The sequence below is a fragment of the Leptosomus discolor genome, chromosome 3, assembly GCF_034619465.1.
Source record: "Leptosomus discolor isolate bLepDis1 chromosome 3, bLepDis1.hap2, whole genome shotgun sequence".
NCBI lineage: Eukaryota > Metazoa > Chordata > Aves > Leptosomiformes > Leptosomidae > Leptosomus > Leptosomus discolor.
The window spans coordinates 68,624,070-68,641,297 of NC_141393.1; the positions used below are offsets into that span (position 1 = coordinate 68,624,070).

At 44.8% G+C, this 17,228-nt stretch overlaps 1 protein-coding gene across 1 annotated transcript in view; it reads left to right on the forward strand.

Moving 5' to 3' along the window:
* SOAT1 (sterol O-acyltransferase 1) overlaps positions 1–2,014 on the forward strand; it is a 28,695-nt gene extending 26,681 nt beyond the window's left edge. Inside the window, exons 14-15 of the mRNA XM_086463105.1 lie at positions 967–1,112; positions 1,958–2,014. Coding sequence (XP_086319231.1) covers positions 967–1,112; positions 1,958–2,014 — 203 coding nt within the window. The remainder of the gene's footprint in view (positions 1–966; positions 1,113–1,957) is intronic.
* The last annotated feature ends 15,214 nt before the right edge of the window (positions 2,015–17,228 follow it).

Below are 17,228 nucleotides of genomic sequence, written 5' to 3' on the forward strand. Positions count from 1 at the left end.
GACCTTGCACTTAACCTTCTGATGTTCAGCAAGGCCCACATGGGCTCACTTGTGAAGCTTGTCCAGGTCCCTCTGGATGGCATCCTGTCCCTCAAGTGTATCAACCACACCACTCAGTTTGGTGTTGTCGGCAAAATTGCTGAGGGTGCACTTGATCCCACTGTCTGTGTCATTGGTGGAGAAATTAAACAGCACTGGTCCCAGTATGGACCCCTGAGGGACTCCACTTGTTACTGATCTCCATCTGGACATCGTAGCTGTTGACCACTACCTCTGGATGTGACCATCCAACCCATTCCTCATCCACTGAACAGTCCACCCATCAAATCCCTATCTCTCCAATTTAAAGAGAACAATATTGTGGGGGAATGTGTCAAAGGCCTTACAGAAGTGCAGACAGATGACATCTGTAGCTCTTCCTTTGTCCACTGATGTGGTCCCTCCATCATAGAAGGCCACTAGGTTGGTTAGGCAGGACCTGCCCTTGGTGAAGCCATGCTGGCTGTCTTGAATCACCTCCCTGTCCTCCATGTGCCTTAGCGCAGCTTCTAGGAGGACTTGTTCTGTGATATTCCCAGGCACAGAGGTGAGGCTGACAGGTTAGAGCTGTCAAGTTAGAGCTCTTGCATTTCATTTTGGGTTTTGCATTAGGGCGAGTTAGAAGGCTCTAATAAACTCTTAGGCCACCTCACTAGCATAACACAAACAATATTGATCCCTAGAGGCATACAGCTAGGCCAGCTTGTTGGTAAACTTATTGGAGGTAAATGTCAGAATCGACTCTCAGTATTTGCTCTACTGCCAAGTGTAATCAGATTTTCTTGTACTATACTGACGTCACAGAGCAGCCTTGTTGCTCCAGAGATGAAGCGAAGGGAGGGAAAGATCCAGTGAAATCAGTTGATCTTTGATTGTTTAATCTCGAGTTTGTTTCTGAATGATGCTTCTCGTTTCACCTCTTTACAGTGGTCTTCAACTTCATCCTTAATGACCGTCGGAAAGGGCCCATTTGGAATGTGATCATGTGGACATCCCTTTTCCTGGGCCAAGGTGTCATCATTTGCCTCTATAGCCAAGAGTGGTATGCCCGCCAGTACTGCCCTATGGAGAAGGTGAGTGACAGCCCTTTCCTGTGGGATAACTGACTGGGCAGGTGGCTTGTCCTTTCTTGCTGTGGGGACAGGACAGAAGTTAATGGCATGAGCCTTTCTGGCAGTGTGCTGTATCAGTTCGTTATGAGTTATTTAGTCTAGAAACTGCCCGGCAAAAGTGCTTTCATTAGTGCTCTTTCCGTGCTCATAGTATTTCACTACTTGAAACTGAGGGTGTTTTTCCCACATTTCTGAGGACATAAGCCACTACTTGAGAGTAGCAAGGCCGTTCAGGCTGTGTGAATGGAACTGCAGCACTTGGCCAGTGAGGTCAGGAGAAGCGTTTCTAGGAGGCCTACAAAAATTGAGCCTGTTGTGCCTTTCCCAGGCTAGACTGGGTGGCAGTGAGAGTTGGTTGCCTATAAATGGTCAATTTGGGGTTTTGTTGGTGTTACTTTCTCTGACTTAACTCATTTTCTTGGTACTGGATTCTGTTCTACATAAAACTTCTTGCTGTCTTAGTTGATTTCAGCTTTAACCAAAGGTATCCTCAGGCAAACTCTATTTTAAGTTTGATTCTCCTCAGTTAAGAGTTTGCCATCATAAATGACTGGCTTGTTGATACAATATGCTACTAGACACAGCATTTACCTGACATATCGGAACTGGGGGTGAGGTGGGTGGCAGGCAATCAGCTTGTGGCTGTAGCTACGCTTCCACACAGTGTTAGTGAGGATAAGAATAGGGTTGCAGGATGTGAAAATGTGGTTTGATCTTTCCTGTTAGAGAAGTTTGACTTCAGCAGACCACACCACAGCCGGTGCCATCTGTCTGTCACTAACTTACTGCCTCTCCTTGTCTTGCAGCCCACGTTCCTGGACTACTTAAAACCGCGCTCGTGGTCATGTCACATGAAGATGTAAAAATGGTATGCTCCGGCCGTGTCATCACAGAGAATCGGCATTGTCCTCCAAGTATTTGGACCAATGACCTAACTCACTGCGGACTTTTTCTAAGGGAAGTTGTGCCTCCTGATTATTGGGGAGAAATTGTTTTTTTTTTTAAATGTTACTGAGGCAAACCAGTTGACCTGGATTGCAGCAGCCTTCGTAGGCAGCATCTACTATGTGCTGTCCCACTCTGAGCCATTTCCATACCAGTAAAACATTGAGCTGAAGGTGGAGTCTACTGGAATGCTACTCATCCAGGGGTCCCCTCACGTTGCTGCTCTTCTGGACAACAGATAGCCTAGTCAGATTTGTTAGTAGCTCATTGTTGGCATCCGTCCATCTTCCGTAGCCATCCCTTTGCAAATTTTTTCTCCCTTTTAGTAATGAGATGTCTGCAGAACTTGTATTCTTTGTGATTCTGTCTGCTGCTATGACGCAGACCAGTGGCCTCCTTGCTCTGAAAACAGCCAAAGTATTCCTAGGTGGCTTTGAACTGTATCCTGTGTATGTTGGCTGCCTACATATTTAAAATGGGCAGAGGAAGAGGGGATTGTCAGTTTACTTGTGGCTACATTGGAGAGCCAGGTTCGGAAGCAGGGCACAGTGTGTGCAGTCTTTATATGACTTTTTACACTGAAAATTTATGTTTTCTCTATATTCATTAAGTTCCCAGCTGACTTACAGAATTTTTGTTCTCTGGAAGCCTTTGACTTGAGGAATAGTTTTTCTTCTAGCTCTTCCTTTCTCTTTCTCCAGATAATTAATTCTTTTAATATAATTAACTTGTAAAAGAGCTTTTGCTTTAATTTGGCAGGTGCTTTGATGTATACAAGTTGTTAAGGCTTTCTTTAGTAAGAAAGATTTGAAATACTACAGCCCAACTGTAAGAAAATGTGATCGACTTTACAAGTACAAAGCGCATTCTCACCTGAAATGGCTACGTCCAGTTCAATACACCAGCAGGTCTTGGTGCCTCTCGCCAACATGTGTTGTGGCAGCTTCTAACACTGTCGGTGGGAAACGAGAGTTGACCCAGCGGCTGGAGTCAGAGCTGCTTTTTCATCTGCCTGTGTCTGCTTTGACGTCAGTGGGGACTTCAGGTGAAGATGAGTTTCCTGGGTATTGCCCTCTTCTTTTTGAAGAGGCAGGACATTCTCCCGTACACACCAATAAAGGCAGAAGCATTACGTGAACTTGGTGTTTCAATACCTATTGACTAGGCAGAGTCCCTTCAGTTGCCTTGTTCTGTCAGATGCTAAGCACAAAAGGGAACTTGCGTAGTATCTGGGTACGTCTCTTTCCAGTTTTACTGGAGCTGCAGCTCCCGTTACTGGAGAGGGCGGGTAACCTGATGGAGGTACTTTAAGTTTGGTCACAGGGATTTCTGAATTACTCCAATGTTCTTTATGGACACTTTTTGGTAACAGCTTTTCCTTACTGACCTACAGCCTGGGTATTGGATACCAGTAGTATTGGGACTGTTGATGGACTTGTTTCCCAGTCCACTTAAGACTGTCTTTTGGGCTTCTGTTTTTACTAACCTGAGTCAGAAGTAATTTCGTGAAAGCTAGGCGATACTTAAACTCTTTCAGGTTTTCAGTTTTCTGTAAGAAGGAATCCTGCTCTTCAGAAAGGACGCGGTATCAGATCAAATTTGCCAAATACAGTGTTTGTGTACACAGCTCTCCTCTGAAAATATCTCCTACTAGAACTTTTTTGTTGAAACAGCTGGTTAATTTCAGAAAGAGTTTATACATGTACTCAAACTTGGCAGTATTAGTATATAAAATCTTGAGAATGAAATGGATTGCTCTGTCCTCATTCAGTTTGATTCATTCTAAGTCTTTCACTGTACCTTTTGTGGGAAGAAAGGACAGAAGTGCTGGAGCCACTAAGCTTCCTTTTTGGGGGGGAAAAAAAAAAAGGCAAAACACCTCACCCTTTGGCCAAACAGCTTTGTCACCCACTTAGTATAAGGGTGGAATTCAGTTCAGGACTTCTTGGTTGTGGTGCTCAAAACACTAATGTACAGCTGTAATTGCACTCAAATAGGGTGTGATGGGTTAGGGACTGGGTTTGTCTTCTTGATGCCTGTGTCGCATGTTGCTGCTGTCTCAGTGTCTGTCCTCAAAGGGAAATCAAATCATGTTGCTCTGGGCCGAGTTTCGGTGTTTCCCTTGCAGCTGGCACCGCCACATTCCTAATAAAAAATATCAGCATTTACTGTGTCAGCATCCTTGGTGTGGGAAGCCTGAGGGCTTGAGCATCTGGCAAGCAAAAGGCAACCAGCAAAGGATGCTCAGCTGTTGGAACTAGTTTTAGTTTTTGACAGGTTGAGGTTTTTAGCCTTGTAGATCAAGGCGTCTGGCAACTGTGCTGTCAGGGCATTAACAGTTTGGATTATTTTCAATTTAGCATTTTTTTTAAATTGCTTTTGAATCTGGGCTTATTTTCATTTTTCTCAAGAGTACTGGAGGGGAAATGCTAAGTCTTTTGTACATCGCTTGTTTAATTAGTCAATTGTACCACGTTTGTTTGGGGTTTCTTAGGCTGTGAGTGCCAGAGCTGGCGGTATGGTGTTCTGGTCAATAATGAGTATGCTAAGGTTCGTAACCTGTCCTTAATAATAATGTGTACTGTTTTCTGTGATTCTTTCCAACACAAGAACTGTGCAGCTTGCTTCCATGGTAGCTCCCTCAGTTTTGAGGTGGGAAGCCTCCAGCTTTGGAATGGCAGCCAGTACAGCAACAGCTCCTTGCTCAATAACATCCCAAAGATCGGTATTAATATGGTGAAATGTGTCCTGGTTTTCATGCAGATAACTGTTCTCAGGAAGACTGAACCTGTGCAGAGTCTTCATGCCTAGTACGTCCTTTCTGTTGGGGTATTTAGCTTCCAGCCTTCAGAGGTGAAGCAGTCCTGCATCTGAGCTGCTAACTGTGTGCCATCGCATGACAGCCGAATCAATAAGACATGTGCTATGTGCTGGGGGGGAAATCCTGATGTATTTTTTTCATATGAAATGGCATGGATTATGTGAATCAGTCCGCCCGCTAAAGGAAAACTGAACTGTTTGAGCTCCCTCCTTCTGCATGTGGATGGGCTGGAAGGTCGGTGGTCCAGCGGCATGCTCTGCGGCATGAGTGACGAGCTGGTTCCTCGCAGTACCTCCGAGCCAGCCCAGTTCAGCCCAGTCTCTTCTCCCTGGGCTTGCAGCTGGGGCTGAGGAGCCACGGCTGCCCCTTCCCTGGTGGCAGCGGGGGAGAGGCGCACGAGCAGCACTGCGCGCGGCTGTGTCAGGCCATGGCCCTGGCACCGGCGGTTCCCTGTACGCAACCTGTACCGTGTTCTGTCATGCGGAAGAGCTCTTTATAATCTACTGTATTACAGCAGTTGAAATATATTTTGATATTAGGGGAGGAAAAAAAATTGTCTTGGCCTGTTTCTTTCTTCTTGGAGGCTCCTGATTTTGGGCATAGGGGAGGGAGGGGGGCTTGGGGCAGAGCGCAAGATACGGGGGGTTGCTCTCCTGGAAAGGTGGCTGCTAGGGGGGAGGAGATGTGGGTCAGCCTTGTGGGGCTGGGGAGGGAAGAAATCTTCTAGAACGTGGGGGGAGAGTCCTCTGTTTCTGTGGCGACGGAGCCAGGGCGGGTAAGGGCTGGCAGGTACGGGGAGCCCCTCTGCTGCTCCCCGTATTGGGGGGGGAGCTGGCCTGCCTTGGGGGGCGGGGGGCTGTAAACCAGTGGGTGCAGGGTGGCCTGAGGCTGCCTGTGCAAGTCTCCCCCTTTCCAAGGGCAAGGAGGGGAGAGGGATGGAGACAGCCATGCTGAGGCAGACCCAAGCCTGGAGGTACCAGAGACTGCTGGAGGGTAGGGAGGAGATCTCCTTGGCTGGGCATGTAGGAAGGAACTTCTACACAAGCCCTTCTTCAGGTCTTAAAAGGAGCAGGGAACGTCAGAGCTACACACCAGCTGGGCAGGGTCAGAGGGGCTTTATAAGCTGTGTCTTGGCCAGAGGCATCTTTGAGAGGACAGGGTGTCTGTGGAAGTGCTGGAGAGAAGCATGAGGAAGGAATTGATAGCTCTTGGAACAGACCAGAGTTTCTAACCTCTCCCAATTTAATGCATATTAAAAGGGAGCAACTGCCAAATGTATATCATGTTGGTGATTTCTGCCTTTATTTTGGGCCTGAAAAGTGTTCATGTGCCAAGAACTTTATGTGATACTTTCCAGCTGTGTACCACATGCTCTAAAGTCAAGTCTTGGCTGTGTCCTCAAACTGCAGCTGCTACAGAACAGTGTCATTAATCTTCCCATCCTTTCTGGTAGGAATATTGTGTACTGCCAAACAGCTGTTAAAGGGGGAAAAAAAGTTTTCTTCTGTCAAGTTTATAGCAAATTTTTGTATTTTCTTTCCAAGAAACCGCTTACGCAGCAAGACAAGAAACTACATGGCAAGGTTGCTCCTAGATTATACCTACGGCCACAAACATGTATCTGAAGGCAAAGAGATGTAGTTAATTAGAAACCACAGTACACAAGGATACAGCTGATAAGGGGGCCAAAATGTTTTAATACCGAGAGCACTTTATAAAGAACAACATATATTGGCAAGACTAGTCAGGGAAAAAAGGCTTCAGGTGAGAATTCATGGAGATTATGAAACTAATGGAAATAAGATTTTTTTTTTTTCTCATTAGTAAGATACTGCTAAAAAGAAAATGTGGTGAGCTTAATAATTTGAGACACACAATTAAATCTCTGTCCCAGTTAAATGTATAAAAGAAGCAGTTGTTCTTGATGCAGTCTGTAGATGGAAAAACAAGCAGCCCCGTGGAGGTCGTAGAAAAGCATCAGGGGCTTCTTCGTAACTGGTGTACCTAGTGTCAGGCGTCAGGGTTTTTTTATTCACAATAAATAATAAAATAATCTCTTAACCCTGTGGAGTACAAATGCAGGTTTAATTCTGCTTCTGGATCATTCGTTACTGCAAATTTCCTTGGCTAAGCATTAAAATAAAATAAACCTTCACCATGCCTGCAACTGGAGTGCCAGTTCCTGGACCAAAACCAGATGGAAGGAAACCGAGCAGTGCCTCCTGGGCAGGCTGGGTCAGCGAGGACCAGCCAGGTAGGGCAGGGCTGCAGGGGTTGTACATCTGACTCTCCGTCCTTCCAGCTTCCCTTTAACAGCAGGATGCTTCTCTGCATCAAGTTTTGGCTTTTTTTTTTTTTTAGGCAATTGCTGGTATTTTAGGGCATTCACCTCTTTGCAGAAAGCTGACTGCTAGCAGTCCACAAGAAGGGAAATGGCTTTACAGAAACATGCAGACTTAAGTTTGTCATGTACCTGACAGCTCGGCGTAGTCACGTGACCAGTGCTTTATCTCCCACAGGTAGAAGGTCACTGTGTTCTAGGCTTCCCTGAAGATCTAACAACTGCTAAAAATGGGATTAGCTGCCTGTGGTTTAGATCCTGCTTTGGGGTAAGGTAGCAGATACCGTGTTGTGGGGGTTTTTTCAGCCTTGTACTTTATCATTGGTTTTGCTTTCTCTTTCACCAGCAGAATAAATGCTGTTGAAATGGTTCTGACACGCTGTTTTCCAGAGATCCCCAAGCTGAGGTATACCTCGAGGATGCTTGACCACATCAGGCCTGTTTCTTCTTCCCTGGAGCAGAGTTTGTTCCAGAAGAGGTTTTCCAAAGCCTGACCTGTGCCAGCAGTTCTCTCTACAGCCCAAAGTACTTAGGGTCCCTGCAAACCACCAAAACCCCAATGGGCATTAGGGTGAGCGTGTTTCCATCTCCTACCTTTTTTTGTCCAGAATCATCTCTTCACTGGGGGTGTGCGTTCATTCCCTGGGCAAAAGGAAAGTTTGCCAACCTCATAGGTTTATCTTACATTGCATCGCTTCTCTGACCGTGCCATTTGATGCAGATCCAAAGTGTCGCCTTCTAGTCCTTGCAAAATGTGCTTGCAGCCTGGTGCTGCTGTGAAGCCCTTGCTGAGGCTGTTTTGTCTGCAGCACCAGTTTCTTTAGCCCCAAGACAGAAATAATGACGCAGAGCTTGTTTAGACAGCCACCCTGACCTCTCCCGCTCCTTGGCACATTTCTCGCTAGGAAGTGATGGCCACGTGTGTCTTGTCTGCAGGGCTGCCTGCAAACCCCAGATCAGCTTTGGCATTATCTTAATCGTCGGAGCAATTTCAGACACCTGACAGACCACTCTGTCAGTTTGACGGGCGCTGGAAGGTAAGCAAGGAAGGGATAAGGAGTCCGGGGTGATGGAAAGATATTAGAGCTGGGAATGCAGAGCTAGATCTCTCCCTTGGTCTCTCCTTATGGTAAGTAGCTGTGCTGCCTGAAGTGGCTGGATGCATGGGCCAGCTGTCCTGTCCAAGACTGGGCTGGAGAGATTCGAGGGAAAGATGTTTCAGGAATAATAAATAAGAGAGTTGCTAAATGAGCAATTCTTGGAACCATCCTTCCAAAGGATGCCAGACTCGCTGGGATGCTCTGTGATCCACGATTAAGAAAAGAAGCTCTTCCTGGCTTTAATGGACTTAGCAGGGAATAGCTTTACACTGCTTTGTAAATAAAAGACGCTTAATGGCACTGGGAGGTGAAAAATGTTTCACTCTTTGTCGGACATTGGGTATGCATGTGATGGAGTATTGGTAACGGGCGTGAAAAACGGTCTTTGGCCAGCGACAGGCAATGTTAATCTGCTGAAAAAACATGATCTCATCCATCTTTTTTGGCCCAGCGGAACGAGTCCTGGCCGTAAGCCTGACTTCAGGCTGAGCAGAACAAACATGTAGTTTAGGCCAGCAGTAAGGGAATGGTTTGTTGCGTGCAGGGTGGGTTGATGAAAAAGCTCTTCCCCTCCGTTTCAGGGATGTTTCTTACCTGTGTGACGTTGCGACTGGCCAAGAAGCTAAGACAGCAGCGACTGGCAGAAGCTCTTTTTCTGAGGGTCGTCGGGACCAGAGAGCGAGCCGTGGTACAGTCCCACATAGCACTGTGAGTGCCGCCATTCAGGCGTTTTCCTGTGTGTATCACTAGCCGGGGGAAGGGAGGTCCTCATACCAGTGTTACCCTGATCCGAAACTCATCAGCTCTCCTTGTGGCTCCAGCCCCCCGGCTCCCCTGCTGCAGTTTGGTGTTAGTTGTTTCAAGCTGCTTTTGGACACAGGTTGTTTCTGATGGGCTTGGATGTGTGGAGCGGGAAAACGAAAAGCAGCATGGAAAGCTGCTACGTGAGCATCCCTCTCCCGGCTGTGTCCTCTTTGGGGAGGAACCAGGAGTTTGTGCACGTCTTTTATGCTGACGTTGCATGATCTCTCTCTTTCCATCCATAGTGAGCAACCCTAACAGATAGGCTGGTTCCCAAGGAATTTCACATCGTGAAGAATGGGAGTTTTGCCCTTGAAGTACTTCGATGAGTGAGTGATTTCTACTTTACAGGCGTTTGTCCTCAGCTGTTCAGAGCAGGGGCATAAAGTGATGAGAGGCTGAGGATGCTGCCCAAATACACCTCTCGCTGTCAGGAAAGGGCGAGTATAAAAGGGGTGGTTGTGCAAATCCCATGCTAACGACCAGGCTGTAGTTAACCCTGCAGAGCAAGGTGACCCTCCTTTTCTTTGTCCCTGCCTCTCTGGGGTGGCTAACAGAGAATTTCCTGTACACTAGTACTGTTTCTCAGGGGGCTTTCAGCAGTTGGACATGAGTGTAGAAGCTGAAGTCTGGTTTGATCCCTTGAGGCAACTTTTGGGAGCTTTTTTCTTACCTTTTTTTTTTTTTTTAAATTTTGATTAGTTTCTCTGTTTTTCTTTCAGAGTTGCTTTCTGCCACAAAGCTGTGTGGCCTCTGGGTAGCTCTTACCCTCACTTTATGCTTGTATAGACCTACTAGCATCTTGAATCTGACCACTTTGGGGTGGGTTTTTTGTTGCTTTTTGTTGCCTTTTTTTTTTTTTTTTTTAGTTGTTCAGGCTGTGAGTTTTGAATTGAGTTTACCAAGCCTTGCCCAAAAAAGGCTACTGAGACTCTTTGTCATTGTTCAGGGATTAAAATACTAAGATTAGGACTGAAATCCTCACAGCTTCTTTGCCAACATGATGTAACAGAACATTATCTTATTATTCAATGGTTTCCTGTGATCAGCCTCCAGGTAGGTGTGATGTGGATACATGGTGCTTTTCTGGCCCCACCAGTAACTTTTAAACCCGCTGGTCACTTCTTAGCTAAGTATGATGAGAGATCTTAAAGGGTTCCTACAGATTTCTGTCCTTAGAAGCAAGAAGGAGGAGCTCCAGCTGGGAGCACAGCTGTGGGAGGTCCAGTTCTCATGTTAGGCTCTGAATGAGCAACTCTGTAGACTCTCCTCTGTCTCCAACCTTCATCAGCTTGTACATGGGACAAAGGGATTGAAGGAGAGAGCAGAATCCCTTAGCTAGCACTGGGAGGATTGCTTTGTAATTGAGTTCTAATGTTTTTGTTCGTTTCAGTAAATACACAACACGGCTTGAACACCATGAAAAGAAACTATGGTGGTTCCCATCCGTGTAAGTACCACCCCGCTTGAAGATGTTGTTGGAAAAAAACAGCTGTTTGAATTTTATTTCCTGGGAAAATATCCCACTGTGCTATATAGAGTAATGATGTGTCTCTTTCTGGTCTGTCAGGAAACCTTTTGGGAGGTTAGAGGTCATCCAGCTGGTGGAGATGATGGACAGCATGTTGGAAAAAGCTGGAGCAGACCAGATATTCAGAGTAACAGGACCTTCACAGATGGATAACCATCTTGTACTCAGAAATATAACATCTTGATTTCCCTAGCGTTTATCCCTGTTGTGCTTAAGGTGCCTCCTAGAAGCAAGTTTCTGGCCAAGCCAGCTGTCTGTAGGTCCTGTAATAACCAGGGATTTCCCCTCCTGAGCTTCCCTCCATCTTCATCTGATCCACAAAGAAAAGTTAGCTTGCTGGTGTAGGAATTACATTTCTGGCAAAAATGCAGAAAGGAATGCATTTGCTGTTATTGCTATGGAGGAATGAAGGCAGTAGCTGTCTTATCTCTTTGTTGGGAGACAGGCTGCTGTGTTACAAAATGGGCCGTTGCAAACCTTCGTACACCTAAAAAGCAGATGTCAAAGAACATCTGTACCTTGCTTTGCCTTATTTTCTGTCATTCTTGCATGGTGATGGGGAAGTATTTTTGAAAAATACAGAGCATTGCCTCAGGAGGTACTCCAGCTGGAATTAGCAGAGAAGCTCCCATGGGAAGACAGTGTTGTGATTTGAAGCAGAGCTACAGGAACCACACTTGAGCTTCCTCACACTCCTACTGCACCCTCTTAGTGCCAAATAATACCAAAGCCACCTCCTTTACTTAGCACACTGTAGGTTCATTGGTGGGGTACTGCAGGATGGGGTTGTTGGAGCAACATGCGTGCATGGGAAGAGGAGGTCTTCAAGATGCTTTTCACCTCTACAGTGAGATGAGTTGGAGGAAGAGAGTCCTGCGTGATGGTGTACAGCCCACCAGTCTGTGCTTGACAGAGTAGAGACCTTTGGGTTGGGCTAAACTGCATTAAGACTGTTCCCTGCTGTTTCAGCGAGCTGTGTGAGGTACAAGAACATGACTGCAAGGTGACCAAAGAAGCAGAAAAAGCTCAAAAGGAGCTAGCTGCAGCCAGGCAGGAGGATAAAGCGAATGCAAAGTTGCTTTCAAAGTTGAGGTTGGGAGATTTCTGTAGTATGCTGGTATCATTCTCTTGGGGTTGTTGGGAAGGAGAGGTGAGGACTGATTTCCTTTTGGGGAAAAGCACTTGGCTGTTTGTGACAAATGCCATTATTTTGCTATAAATCCTGAACTCCTCAAAGGGATATAAAACTGTTCAAAATGTTGCTAGTTTTAAGTCATGAAAGTTGCATTTGCTGCTCGTTGCTCAGGTGCTGGCATTCCCTTTTCTTCACCCCACATTCACAGCCAGGGAGCTCTTCATAGCCTAGCAGAGCCTGCAGCTCTGAACTTCTGAGGGGCCTGTGGGCATCTTCAGATACCAACCACCTAAACCCCCAATTTCTTAGGTATCAGAGTTGTGATGAGTGAGTAGGCACACAGATATACTTACAGGAAGGAAACAGCCAGTCTAGTCCCAGCAGAGCTGTGTTTATACTGACTGGAAACTCACAATGGGAATATGAACAGAAAGGGGTTGTAGGGGCTCGGGGAAAAGGACTTGTAAATTTACAGGCTGTGCAGGAGGCGACTGAGGAAGGAAGGAGGAAGAGGAAATGTCTAAGAAAAGCTTTAGGAATTGGGAGAAAGACAGTAAATTTGAATGAGAAACACAGGTGGGTGTATTTTGTTGTCTTTCTCTTCTAGCCTTTTGGAAGAGCATCAGGAGTTGTACAAGTTACAGAGAAGATGACTGGAAGAGCAAGTTCTGCTGCTAGCTCGAGAGAGAGACATTCGGAGCTCAGCTGTGTATGACCTGGCTCTGAAGGTAGGTGCGGGAGATCAGTCGTACAGTGCAAGGTATAAGCCATCATAGGTAGCAGTCTTGTTCCAAGGGCAGATTTGATCCCAAAGAACATTTTTATTCAATATGACTGGGGAGTAACACATCTCATACCTGCCCTGACCTCATTTCCTGAGGTCTGTTATACTTTGTATGTGTGCTTTTAAAAACAGAAACCAGTTAATTCACACAGCATTTTTGGTTTGGATCTACAGGTTCCATGCAGGAAGAACTTCTATGAAATTAATATTTCCATTCAGAGATGGGTTTGACTAAAAAAGTTTCCTATTCCTCATAATTTAGAATATCGCAGCCAGATTCCTTATACTTCCCTACAAAATACCATTCTTGGTTAATCCTGTGCTTCCTTGTGATCTATTTTGTCCCATTCAAGTTTAAAATCTGTTAGCAGAACTTCTGGAACTGTCTGAGCGATCAGAGATTTAATTGTAAGGAAAGTGGACTAAACCGCTTGAGCTCCATTTCATTGATGGCAAAGCTCCCGTATTATTGTCAGATGCCTCTCCTCTCAGAAGAAAATAGGGTAGATAACTTTTTTCTTTTTTTTTTCAGATAATAGACAGAAACCAGCTCACAATTGTTCACAGGCTCTATGTTTATGGAAAGACACTGATCAATGTTCTCAAGCATTTCATGGTCCTCTTGGCCTCAAAGGTAGGGGCCTGTCTGTGATGGGTACCTGTTCAAAGTGTGTGTGTGCCTGGTCCAGGTAGCTCTATAGTTCTCAGTAAAACATTTGGTACTTTGGCTGTTATTTGAACTTTCAAATCTAGGTCTAGTTTCAAACCAGCATTAAAATTTGAATGAGTTCGTTCTCTGCCTCTCTTTCTCTATTTAATCCATGTCCCCTTTTCTCTACTACAAACTTCTTTTTTTTTTTTTTTCCCCCCAATTTCCCATTTTTCTTTGTGGCTTTGTCCTCTCTCCCCATTCCTTCTCCATAAAACCAAAACAGATCCAGGCTGGTGTAATTTTGGCCTCATAGGTATGGGGCTGCATGGTCTCTCGGTAGCATACAAGCAACAAGTAGTCAGGCGCTCAGTTCTGACATGCCTGGGGAGGGTGAGCCACCCTAGTCCTGTCTCAAAGGGCTTGTGAGAGCTGTGCTGTGGTTTTACAGACATTTCCCAGATTTCTGATATGTACATATCTCAAAATAACTAGGGCAAAGGGAGAATTCCTCTGACTTGGATCAAAATAATCACAACAGTCCCTTTTCCTACTCTTTTGCCCAACACCTGCAGGACACGGGAGACCTGCCTGATCTGCAGGAAGAGACTGAGCTGTTCAGGGAGGGCTTGGGTCCCACTGGAGCAGAAATAGAGCATTCCAAGGAGTCCAGCCAGAGAAAACTGAAAATTGTCTGCAGCAGCCTCAACAAGCAGCTTCAGTACTTCCACTGCAGTGACTCGTGAGTGGCCCAGAGGGTCCAGGGGTGGCAGTCAACTCCCTCAACCTTTGCCTCGTGACAGTAGGTCTCACTGGCCCAGTGCAAAGCACGCACTGACTCTCACGTGCGGTGGGATTCTGTGCAACTTTCATGTCCCTCACTGCTCTGCTTTTCTGCTCAACACGTGTATTTTGATAAACTGGTCCGTTATAGTAACGCCAAAGTGATGCTGTAGGTTTGTGGTTTAATTCAGTGGAGCAAGGATTGTACCCTCCTGCTGCGAACCAGACTGTCCTTTTTGCAGCTGTCGTTGCTATAACAGAATTCTCTTTACTTTGGTTCATTTTAACTTGAATGCACGTGCATTGATGCTTCAACAGAGCATTCCGTTCTCTCATGTACAGATACAAAATGAGACTGAAGTTTCAAATCCAAAGTAATTTTGTATATTAAGGTGATGATATTTTGCAGGCTTTTTGTTAGTTCATTGTGATATGTTAAAGAAAACAAAGCATAAATTCAAGTATAAAATGCAGAAAGGCACACAGTGCATGCCTTAACAAAAGACATCACTTTGTAGATTTCAATCCTGAAGTTAATAATGTCTAAATTTTCAGTATGTGCTTGAATTTGGTTTTCATCTTTGCCCAATGTAGCGTATTTTCTTAACAGACACCCAGTGTTTGTGTTATGTGGAGTGAGAGAACAAAAACCCCTGGTTGAGTAGGGCCTGGTGGTTTTCACTTCTTTTTCACTTTACAGTTTGTATCACAAACTTGGTATGTGTAGAGTATATCTTGATTCTCGGTTTTACACTGGCTACTAAAGGAGTTTTTTTTTCTCTCAGCTCTCATCCCTTCTTTCCCTCTGTTTTAGCTCCTCTCTGGTGAATGAAAAGCTACTGGATGAAATCCTGCAAGATATCAAGAATTTGATAAACATAAGATTTTGGGGGATTGGATGTTATTGAGTGGTATCTACTCAGCAAATTACCACATGTTAGCTGAGCCCCAGTGAGCATCTATGCCCCTCACAAACGTGAATGAAAACACATCAGCTCAAATCTTTTGTGCTGGAGCTTAAGCTAACAGTCTACGCACGGGAAGTTATAATTGGCCGATACCATGGTTCAGCCAGTGCGTTACACTTAGTCGTGCATTTGAGCACTGTGTGACCTTATCAGTCTGGTGACTGATAAATGATATTAATCCATAGAAGCGCTCAGAATTGTCACCAATAAGTTTCCAATGTATTGTGCTATCTACTCACTGCAACATCTTTATGCTCATGGGTTCCTCACACTTCTCTTACCTGATTTCCATCACCTTCTGTTGCAGCCAAGACGTGGTCCAACTTTTGAGGGCACGGCAAGCTTGCTACTTTTCTTTCAGATGCTAAAAGAAGACCAGCAGGAGGTACACCTAAGAAAGCGGAAAGTCTGAGGAGCGCTGCCAGCCTGCAGGAGCGCTGGACAGAGCTGGGACAAACGGTGCTGAACCAACACCGGGACTTTGCTGGAGTGTTGCCTGCACAGCACGCTGTCCTGGAAGAAATAAACCAAAGGACACGTGAACTCTACCGGCAGTACAACGTAAGGATAAGTAGGAATAATGGCAAGGAATGGCCAATTGTGCAGTTCAGTCTTTCCTTGAGGATGCCAGGAAAGTAGCAAGTAATAAAGGAGCAGCTGACATAATCTGTACTGACCTTTTCTAAAGCTGAAGTCTGACCCCCAGGTGTGTGCTGGGAATCAAGAGCATTCAAGGGATAAACTTCAAGAAACTTGACTCACAGTCACACATAAAAAGAATATCTAAAATTTTAAATGTGATACAGTGCAAAGAACACGCAATGACAGAGGGAAGGCAGGTATCATGTTCAGAGGGAGTGTGGGTGGTTTGTGATCATGTGGATAACTTATGGAAAAGAAAATAAATGTAAAATGAAAGAATGGATGTCTAAAATGTAAAACATCACTTTGAAGATCATTAACTAGATAACACTGTCTCAGAGGGTAATACGTTTTTTTTTTTTTAGTACCTCACCACTAATGCAAAGTTATCTTAATCTAATCTGAATTATCTTGATTAAAAAAGTATATAAATAAATGTTTTCTATGCTGATATAAAGTTATCATGTCCTGTGTAGGATAACAAATGATTGTTGGGTAATTTGCAACTAACCTTCTTAACCTTTGCCACTGCAAGACCTTGACTCATTTCTGATTTCAGAGTTGTTTCATTTTTGTTTTTTTAATCATCTTATTTCCTTTTAGCAGACTAAAACTAAACTGAACACATGCTGTCAGGAACTGCTACTCATGTTTATTAAGCTGCTTCTCATACTGTCATCTTATTCTTTCACTCAGGGTTATCCTGCACTTTTCCCTACAGTACTGTACGCTACATGTTATATTTCAGGCTACTAGAGGAGCTGAGATAGAAAAGGAAGTCTGTCCGTCCTAAGAGACAGCTAAAGGAAATATTTGTTTGCAGTCGTTCTCATTAGAAAGTGAGAGAAAGAAGAAGGAATGGGGCCATAATTGACCAGACACCAGCATGGCAAAAAGTTAACAGCAGACTGTCAGAAGCCTCAGTAGTTAGTCATGATCTGAGCAAGAGGCTAGGCAGCACAGCACAGACATCTGATCCAAAATGGCTTCAGCCAGTAAAATTCAGAAAAGGGATTAGCTTATTTTAACAAAGGCTTTGGGAATTGGACCATAGGAAAGGTATTCTCTTGATCCATACGTTTTGAATGGCTTGGATTCATTTTTGCCTTTTAATGTAACGGCCTTTCAGTAGAAAAGACAAGGTATACCATCTCTGTACGCTGTGTCTCCGGTAAGAAGCGGTGAAAGCAAAAGAAATTATAAAGAATAGGTAAGAGACAGTACTGAGAACGTGGTAATTTTGTCCTGTAAGGCAATGGCACTCAGTTACCTGAAGTATTTATCTTCTAAGACCTGGTTACCTGATCTCAAGCAGCATGTGCCAGAAATACAAAGGGTTTGGTGTTTGATAAGGATTAGAGATGCAGAGAGAACAATGAGATATGAGATTGTTTTAGACAGGAGATATAAGTGAAGACTTACATGAAATTTATGAGGTTTGGTTTAAGGTCTTTACTTTTATTCAGTCTTCCTTGATCACTTCTTAAAGCCTTCACAGTGCGCCTTCTTTGTGAGGATAAGATGGTTTTGACTCTGAAATTGGCACTTGGGACTAGAGTGACCTCTCCAGTGAGCTC